Genomic DNA, 9,728 nt, shown 5'->3' with positions numbered 1-9,728 from the left:
CTCTACTTTATGATGTGATCTGCCTTTTTTGGCTCTTGAGGGCCGGATAAATTGCCATGATGGGCCAGATTCAGCCCGCGTGCCTCGAGTTTGACACGTATGTTTTAATCAAAGCACATCCAGTTTATCTATAGATTTATTAAGTAAATCCATCTCACCATCGTCCTTTTACACACTCACCCTATAATGCAAATATTTGAGTGAATGTATGACTATGAGGCAACAGGGATTAACTTTAGTGTTGTGAATCCTGCAGGACTTGGAGCAACTTGTCTGTTTATTGTTCTCAGAATAAACGGAGGAACCGTCCATCTCCAAACTGTGTTTCAGCAATATAACCAGCACAGAACTGGTAACACGCCCTTCTTCTTTGTTTATTTATTCTTTCATTTCCTTTTTTTTATTGAGTCAAAGTGTCAATGCCAGTGCCTGAGAGAGTTGTGACACTTTGAACTCGCCGACAGCCGCTGCTCACGTGTTTCCTGGAGCCTCAAGATCTCCAAACATCTCAGCTGTGATTCAGTCTGAGCGGCTGCTGGACGGCAGAAATCTACTCGTTTCTCTTTTCCCTCCCAGTTACTGGTCAGTAATATTCTCTCATTTCTTCTCTGACTGCATTTATTAAAGAATTTTATTAGGAGCGGCAGGAACGTTTATCTGTGATCTAATATTAGAGTAGAAACCTTGTTCCTCACACATTGTAGAATACATCAGGGCTACAGATTACATCTGATTAAAATAGGTGTTTATTTAATACACCGACCGATATAAAATGTCTGCAGTGGTTTATAATAAAACTTTCCATGTAAAACAAACCAAACCGGAGTGATATGAGCGGTTTATTCTCTGCATGCTAACGTGGGATGATGGACCTGGTCCTCCAGCTCACCTTCAGGTCTACATCCTTCAACAAAGCTGGAAAATCAGATTTCAGGACTTACACCTAGATTTCCAAAATCCCCCATGTGTAGCAAGCAGGTGTGATTAAGTTTGTTTTATCTGCTATCAGATGGAAAATGAGCTGAATTATCAATCTGATCTAAGTTTTAAGGACCTTTAAATGACTTCTGCTCCCTTTCACTTCTGTGGTGAGAACAGACCCCGTTACGCCCAAAGCGTTTCTTTTTATGTGCTTTTAAACCATTGTGGTGTTGCAAAACGCCTTCCTGCAGCCAGAGTCTCCACTGATGAGTCAATAGGGCGCATTCAGCTGCAGTCAACAGGATTTCCTCATTCAGCTTCTGTTTTAGTCATTTCTGACCTGCAGCCTCACTGAACATGAGCAGAAAGGCCTCTCCCTTCAGCCTGTCTATGCACTGAAACATATACTTCATTAAAAATAATTAGAATCACATTATTCATTTAGTTTAATACATAAGTGATTGAGCCTTTAATAAAAAGGAAAACAATTAATTAACTGTACAATTTCAGAGCTTTTATGTTATATGTTCCTTTCTAATATATGAAACGTCCAAATTTCTTATTAATTAGTAATCAACATAGAATATAGACAACTTTATAAGGCTATAAGAATGTTGACAAAATGCTGAGCGTCACATGAAGCCTTCAGGGACCAGAAAACTGAGCATTTTTTCCAGAAAGGTCCGCTGCAGCTTTCAGCGCGCTCAGATAATCAGGAGTTTCTGTTTTAGAAGCAGGGCTGTTAGGAAGCGTTCGCCCTTCATGTCAGGATGAGCCCAGAAAAATAACCAGATTTATAAAAATGCTAAAATAATATAAAACAGAGGCATTTAATGTCCCGCAGTAAATACCAACTTTGTGACAAATATGGTGTTAAAGTACTGTTCAAACATTCAGCTCTTATTTTGGCGGGCAGAAAATGTCATCTTGCTGCCATGGCTGTGTTACATCAGCGGTTCACTGGAGACAGCTTTGTGTTTTTAACTGAAAAATATGAAATAATTCCTCATCCGTTTTCTCTAATGTTAATATCCTCATTTATGCTGCCGTCTCTGATGGATTGTCTGTAAAAGAGTCTGTAAATCAAACTAAATGAACCGTTTTAATCTCACAGAACAAAACCTGAACATGTTTTCTAGTTGAGACGGTTTAATAACTTTAATTATAATAATTTAAAGATTGTGGACACAGCAGCAAGTAGAAACATTCCTTGTGAAGAATCACTTTGTCCTCTCTGTCAGGTGGAGCCTCCAGTCTGCACATTCAGTCTCACTGGGATTCATTTTAAGCTCAGATGTTACAAAAAATCTGACAATTTTAAACTTTGATGATATTTCAAACTGTGGCGAATTAAAAACTCTGAATTAGACAGAATTAAACCGATTTAAACCCGCCTAGACCCGTCCTATGTATAGCTAGTTTATGTTGGAGGATATCTTGGGATGAATCAGAAAAAAAGACGAGACAAAGCGCCTCCTCTTTTATCATCAGCAGGGATTTTATTCTAAGACTTCCAGTCACATCTTCATTCAGCAGAATCCCATCATCACAACTTCACCATCACCTTTTATAGGGCTTCATTTACATAGAAATGTATGTAAGGAGTTCAGGTCACATTTCACACCAGTTTCCTCTTAATCCTGGAAAGAATGCTTATAAAACTGAAAAACAGGAAATAGCCAAACATTAATCACCCTTGATCTCATTAGGAGGTTCTCTACTTTTAGTGAAATACAGGATGGTGTTTAAATCAACAAAGTTCAGAAAAGTCCAGTCCTCATTTTACTAACACTGGAACTTTCCAATCTCTCATACTTGCTGCAGTTTAACAACAAACAGCTGATTAACGTGATTAATTTATTAAAACCTGCTTCATGAAATCTCACCGCTGACCTGTTTTATATGGAGCTTAATGGAAAAAAATGCCATAAAATGTTATAATTTCATCAACTTACCAACACACTGAAACACTGAGAATGAGCTCCAGTCAATAACGTAACTATCGCTGTTTGGAACCATCTGCAGCTGTTTTTTCCTTTGTGACAAAGCTTCTAGTCAGAGTGGCTCATGTTACCCTGAGCTATCTCTATAGTTATGCTGCTATAGGCTTAGGCTGCTGGAGGACATCAGGGTCTATTTCTCTCTCTCTGCTGAGTTCTCCTACTGCTCTCCAATCTGCTTTGTTTGTTGTTATTTCAGCTTTTAACTTTTTGTTCTCTGTCATTTTTCTCTTCATAGAAAGTACACCTGGTCTGGCGTTCTGTTAGCTGTGACATCTGTAGATGCTCAGCCTGACGCATTCACTCGATGTGAACGCACCTTTAGGCCCGCTAAAAGTCCTCCTCACTACTCCCAACATTTTTCCACTTTAGGGTTCAGGACGGAGGGCTGAGGCTTGGTAACAGCCTGGGGAACTGGCCTGGGTCACAAACGGGTCGTCAGAGCAGATCCAAGGGACAGGGGAAGGTTCGTAGTGGTGAAAACCTTCCAGGCGGAGGTCCAGTCATAAGAAGCTCGGTAGATATCCTACAAGGCCAGGCGAGGCAGGCCCGAAGTCCAGGGGAGCTGGAAGAGAAGCAGGAGGGCGGCGGTCAGCGACCTGCTGAGGGAAACCTGGGATAATCAGACCAGACGAGTAGAGATCAGATACAACAGGTTCATCATTGTCATGTTTTCTGTTTTCTGTCCACAGGAGATGTTTCCAAAGTTCACCAAAGCCATCGTGGAAAAGCTGAGTGCTAACCTGATCAGCAACGATGACCTGAACAGGAACTGGGAGCTTCTGACTCTGGTCAAGATTAGAAAGAAGAACCTCTTCACTTACTTTGATTCCCGAGCAAAATACCAGCCGCTGGCGCTGAAGCTGAGCAGCATAGTCGATGCAGACCTGGACCTGGGTTAGTAGCCTCAAACGATCTAAAAGCCAAATCATCACACGTGATTCCACAACGCTGTAAAGTGATGGCTTCCATGTTATCCAGTTAAAACGCTGGAAATCCCTTTGATTCACAGCTTTTTACAGAGCAAAATGTCAGTTATTAATGCTAACAGGAAGTATCAACTTCCTGCATGGAAATCATCATTTATGGATGATTTCACTCCTTCACTCCTCCCTAACAATCACACACACGGCGGTGGCAGCATCATGCTGAGGGGAGCAGGTCAGAGCTGATGGAGAACAACCAGAACAATCCTGGAGGAGAACCTGCTGGAGGCTGCAGGAGACAATGACATAATAATAATAATAATAATAATAATAATAATAATAATAATAATAATAATGAAATAATAATAATAGTTATAATAATGATAAGGAAATAATAATAATCCATCCATCCATCCATTTTCCAAACCGCTTAATCCCTCATGGGGTCGCGGGGGTTGCTGGTTCTATCTCCAGCGTTCACTGGGCGAGAGGCGGGGTTCACCTGGACAGGTTGCCAGTCTGTCGCAGGGCAACACAGAGACAGACAGGACAAACAACCATTCACACACACACTCACACCTAAGGACAATTTGGAGAAGCCAATTAACCTAACAGTCATGTTTTTGGACTGTGGGAGGAAGCCGGAGTACCCGGAGAGAACCACGCATGCACAGGGAGAACATGCAAGCTCCATGCAGAAAGACCCAGGGTTGGATTTGAACCCAGAACCTTCTTGCTGCAAGGCAACAGCGCTACCCCACTGCAACACTGTGCAGCCAATAATAATAATAATAATAATAATGATGAAATAATAATAATAAAATAATAATAATAATAATTAAATAATAATAATAGTTATATAATAATGATGAAATAATATAATAATAATAATAATAATAATAATAATAATAAAATGAAATAATACTAATAATAAATAATAATAATTGTTATATAATAATAATAATAATGAATAATAATAATAATAATAATAAATAATAATAATTTATATAATAATAATAATAATTGAAATAATAATAATAATGATAGTTTATAATAATAATAATAAAGTAGTTATAATACTACTACTACTACTACTAATAATAATAATAATTGAAATAATAATAATAATAAAAATAGTAGTTATAATAATAATAATGCATTAAAAGCATGTCTTTTCATGCTCTGAGGAACTGAAGTAGCGGCTGTCTGTGGGGGAAGTCTCATGTTCAGCTGCTACCACAGCGCCACCTGCTGGCTGGGCTGATCTAAACTGAATCTCTGCTTCCAGAGACAGAAACTAAGATGCTGGTGAAGGATTTCCAAAGTTTTAGCTGCCTGGATGGAGCCGTGGAAGTAGGAGGAGGAAGTGGCGACGGTCCAGGTTGATGTGAAGGGACAGATGAAAACTGTGGACGCATCGTCCAAGGTGTCCCTCATGAGTGACCATTTCCGCTTTCATGACCTGGAAAAGCTGACCTTCAGGAGCATGTGGGCATCTCCATGGATCTGTAAGCAGCTTCATGGTGAGACGCAGACCTCTCGCTCAACTTCCTTTTTCCTTCCTGCAGAAAGCTGGAGCAGAAGGTTCTGGACGTCCTTCAGCTGAAGGACGGAGAAAAACTGGCGTTTGTGAAGCAGAGAGTCTTCAACACAGGACCTGTCCACGTTTTCAGGGAGGCTTCAAGGAGCGGCTCCACTGGAGCAAAGGTCCTGAACCTGGTTTCTGCTGGTGTGAAGGTGAGCGATGCGGTCATGGTGTCCCACCAGCCATGTTCCTCTGATCTGGACGCCTTTTAGAAGCTGCTGTAGCGTCTAGATGGAGAAACGTCTGCAGGAGATAAAGGCTGAGCTGTCTGAGTCAACGTCCCTCTGGTCCACACACTGCTGCCCGCTTTAAAAACTGCTTTAAAAAACTCTGTGAACGTGGATATAAACAAAAGTATACAAGAAATTATGGTTTGTTGGTGTTTAAAGCTCAGGATAATGTGTGTGTGAGCGAAAAAATTAAACTTGTAACTTTATTAAAAGTAAAATTAGCATTAATTTATATATATATATATATGCGTAATACCATGTCCATCTCTGTTTAAGAGGCAAAATAAATGCTTCTGCATGAAATATTTATTTATTTACACATTTGTTTCCACATTGTGGAAACATCAGCGCGTTAAGATGAGTGATTTAGCCATTATTGGACAGAGGTTAACATTTTATGGCTCCAGGTTGTTTTTATTCCAATTCTGAAAAAGGGTTGAAAAATAAAAAATATCAATTTTTATTATGTCATTTATTGCAAAATTGCTTATTAAAATTCCCAAACAGGCTTTTACACTTTTAGAAATAAAAGGATAAAATATGTAATTCATTTGCGATTAATCGTGAGTTAACTGTGGACATTATGCGATTAATCGTGGTGTGACAGCCTAACGTGAACAGCAGCGCTGCAGCTAATGCTGATGGAGGCTCTGAGTTTGTTACCAGCTTCTCTGTTCATCTCTTGATTTTTCAGGGAGGAAAGGCAGAAAAGTCCAAGTTCACCGTGCCGGAGAATAAAACCTTCGCTTTTGCTCTGAAGAAGCTGATGGTACAGGATGGAGTCCTGGGTAAGAGCGCTGCTTCCTGTTGGTTCAGGCTCAGCTCTTCCTGGAGGAGAGTTATGGAAGCTGGGAACCCTGAAACAGAACCGTCCGGTTCTGAGAACCAGGCGGTTCTGTCCAACAGAGCTCACAGTTTCTGAGGAAGCCGCTCTGTTCGTAATGCAACAGCCAAGATAACCAGTTGGAGCGTTGTTCCTGTTTAGCAATAATTACATGAAAAAAAGCAGAAATCACACGTTCCTCATCATAACTCCGGCCATAAAGCTGTTCTGGTCCATCAGAACAGCTGAACGGTTCCAGACCCGTTTCCTGTTTTCACCGACAGGACGAACCAACGCCGTGTTCCTGAACTTCTGCTTCTAAAGAAATGTTTTCTTTCCTCTCTTTAGGGTTTTCTTCAGAGATTTCTTATAAAGGTTTGGCTTTATTAACTCGTTTTCCTGAACGTTAACGTGTAACATGAAGCAGCTGCCATGTTCTGCACGGTGCTGACAACGTTTCTCCTGGATCCGTTCCACAGCGGGGTCAGGGGTCATCGCCAGTGAAGCCGTGCTGATTGAAGGTTAGCTCCTGGAAATGTCAGTTTGCCATTTTTATTCAGCTTCAGACGGTTTCCCTGGTTTCCTGCAGGGCTGCAGAGGAACCAGGCGGTCCTGAAGCCTCTGGCCGGTCAGACCGACCTGCTGAGAGGCCTGGTGGAGGTCCTGGAGGACAGAGACGCTCTGACTCTGCTGGAGGACACGGTACGAGGCAACAAGCCTCTAAAGGCGGTAACCTTTGACCTCTTAAATCCTCCGTCTCCTCCTGACAGCTGGACCTCGTCGGTTCTGGAGAATACCAGCGTCCACAATGTGAAGCCGTCGCCTGGTTCCTGACTCTTCTCGACGTGTCCACTGCCTCCAGAGAGCTGACGGACGCCGTCCACCTGCTGGTCAGCGCGTTGGAGGGTAAGAGCTCCTGTCCATGCAGGACTTCTTCTCTAAAGTCTGTGACGGTGTTAATTCAATTCAATTAAATTTTATTTATATAGCGCCAATTCATGACACATGTCATCTCGAGGCACTTTACAAAGTCAAAATCAATCAGATTATACAGATTGGTCAAAAATGTCCTAAGCTCAGAAGCTCACATTGACCCAGGAGTACTTTCTATGGTAGATGGTAATAGAGGATGATCTGCCTCCCCTGATGATGTCACAGCTAACAGAACGCCAGACCAGGTGTACCTTCTATGAAGAGAAAAATGACAGAGAACAAAAAGTTAAAAGCTGAAATAACAACAAACAATGCAGATTGGAGAGCAGTAGGAGAACTCAGCAGAGTGAGAGAAATAGACCCTGATGTCCTCCAGCAGCCTAAGCCTATAGCAGCATAACTATAGAGATAGCTCAGGGTAACATGAGCCACTCTGACTAGAAGCTTTGTCACAAAGGAAAGTTTTAAGATTAGTGTTAAAAGTAGACGGGGTGTCTGCCTCACGGACCAAAACTGGGAGTTGGTTCCACAGGAGAGGAGCCTGATAGCTAAAGGATCTGCCTCCCATTCTACTTTTAGAGACTCTAGGAACCACCAGCAGACCTGCAGTCTGAGAGCGAAGTGCTCTGTTAGGAACATACGGGGTAATCAGAGCTCTGATATATGATGGAGTTTGATTATTAAGGGCTTTATACGTTAGAAGGAGAATTTTAAATTCTATTCTTGATTTAACAGGAAGCCAATGAAGGGAAGCTAAAATTGGAGAAATATGATCCCTCTTGTTGATTTTCATCAGAACTCTTGCTGCAGCATTTTGAATCAGCTGAAGGCTTTGAACTGCATTTTGTGGACTTCCTGATAGTAAAGAATTACAATAGTCCAGCCTTGAAGTAACAAATGCATGGACTAGTTTTTCAGCATCACTCCTGGACAGAATGTTTCTAATTTTGGCGATATTCCTGAGGTGAAAAAAGGAAACTCTGGAAATCTGTTTAATATGGGATTTAAATGACATGTCTTGGTCAAAAATAACACCAAGATTTTTTACTTTATTATCAGAGGCCAAGTTAATGCCATCCAGATTAAGTGATTGGTTAAGAAGTTTATTTTTTGAGGACTCTGGTCCAAAGAAGGTGAGGTGTTACTGACGGTGTTACTGACGGTGTTACTGAGGTGACGTAGTGGCTCCTGTCTGTGCAGCTCTGCCCGGCGACCTTCCAGCTCTGTTGGCCAGATGTGACCCAGGAACCCTGAGCTGCATCATCCACATGGTTGGTTCCCTCCCACCTTCACTTTGTCTGAAGCTCACCTGTTCAGGTAAATAATTTCCCCCGTTGGTCTCCAGATGGACTGTCTGCTGTATGGTCAGGTCCCACCTCCTCTGGGGCGCCCCCTGCAGGAGGACGAGGAGCTCCACCGGCTGGTGAGGCTCCTCCACTCAGCCAAAGACTTCAGAGATCTGGGGGAGAACTTTCCAGATTTCTCTCCTGAAGCTCTGCTGGAGCTGCTATACGTCGGCGTCCGAGGACTCAGCCTGATGAAGTCCCCCGTCTGCTCGTAAACGGATCACTGAATCGTGTCTTTTCTTTCTGGTTATGGTTCAGAAACCAGGAAACCTGAACAGCGTTTACCTAAAACACAGCCAGAGAGGAAAACAACGATGAAAACGATAATCAGATGTCAGAGATGTTTCTCCAGTCCTGGTTCTTTAATTATTAAAGGTTCCAGTGTTCTCCCTCCCTTCCTGATTCTTCTGTTCTGGTTCCTACGGTAGATTACTATGAAATGGAACAAAAATATGATACTCAATAAAATCTGGCTCCTCTATGTGTCTAATGTCTCTTTCTTTATTCAACTAAATTAAAATCTGTATCAAAAACACATTAACTGAATGTTTGATCCGTACCAGCATGAGGCTCGCTGGTTCTGGTCCAGGTTCTAATTAAACTGTTATGGTTCAGTCTCCTGGACTTCTCTTAGCTGTAGCACAAACTAAAGAGCTTCTTCAGAACAACACATGTACTAAACACAGAAACGTTTAAAACAGGAAATAATAACATGAACTTCCTGACATCAACAGATGAATCGTTTAATGTGGTTGATATTGATACACGTGTAAATTCTCCAAAGAATGTCAGTAAAAATAACGTCCTGTCGTCGTTCTGTCTGGCTAAATGTCCCTCAGTAATGAAAAGCCGCTCTACCTGGTTGATCCACTCTGATTGGCTACAACCAGATTTGGAAAACCGGTGGAGAAAATGAATTATGCAGAAAGACATCAAAGGAAGAAGGAGAAGGAGAGGAGAGAAA

General features: G+C 41.7%; 1 protein-coding gene and 1 long non-coding RNA gene across 4 annotated transcripts; both read left to right on the top strand.

The window, feature by feature from the left end:
- The first annotated feature begins 428 nt into the window (after positions 1-428).
- On the top strand, positions 429-5,222 carry LOC118563879. Of its 3 annotated transcripts, XR_004931500.1 has the most exons (4): positions 429-582; positions 3,294-3,387; positions 3,614-3,818; positions 5,136-5,222. It is a non-coding gene; the product is annotated as an uncharacterized LOC118563879 (long non-coding RNA). The 3 variants fall into 3 exon arrangements; XR_004931498.1 differs by lacking the exon at positions 3,294-3,387; XR_004931499.1 differs by having other exon boundaries at positions 3,294-3,818.
- Positions 5,223-5,228: 6 nt separating this feature from the next.
- On the top strand, positions 5,229-9,232 carry LOC118563878. Its single transcript, XM_036139903.1, has 9 exons — positions 5,229-5,335; positions 5,416-5,584; positions 6,357-6,450; positions 6,834-6,860; positions 6,965-7,006; positions 7,075-7,187; positions 7,256-7,391; positions 8,619-8,689; positions 8,764-9,232. The coding sequence occupies exons 1-9, from the start codon at positions 5,247-5,249 to the stop codon at positions 8,977-8,979; spliced, it is 957 nt and encodes a 318-aa protein (XP_035995796.1). The 5' UTR covers positions 5,229-5,246; the 3' UTR covers positions 8,980-9,232.
- The last annotated feature ends 496 nt before the right edge of the window (positions 9,233-9,728 follow it).

The sequence above is a fragment of the Fundulus heteroclitus genome, chromosome 8, assembly GCF_011125445.2.
Source record: "Fundulus heteroclitus isolate FHET01 chromosome 8, MU-UCD_Fhet_4.1, whole genome shotgun sequence".
NCBI lineage: Eukaryota > Metazoa > Chordata > Actinopteri > Cyprinodontiformes > Fundulidae > Fundulus > Fundulus heteroclitus.
The sequence above is the reverse complement of the archived record's forward strand: the minus strand, read 5'-3'. Positions and strand labels throughout refer to the sequence as shown.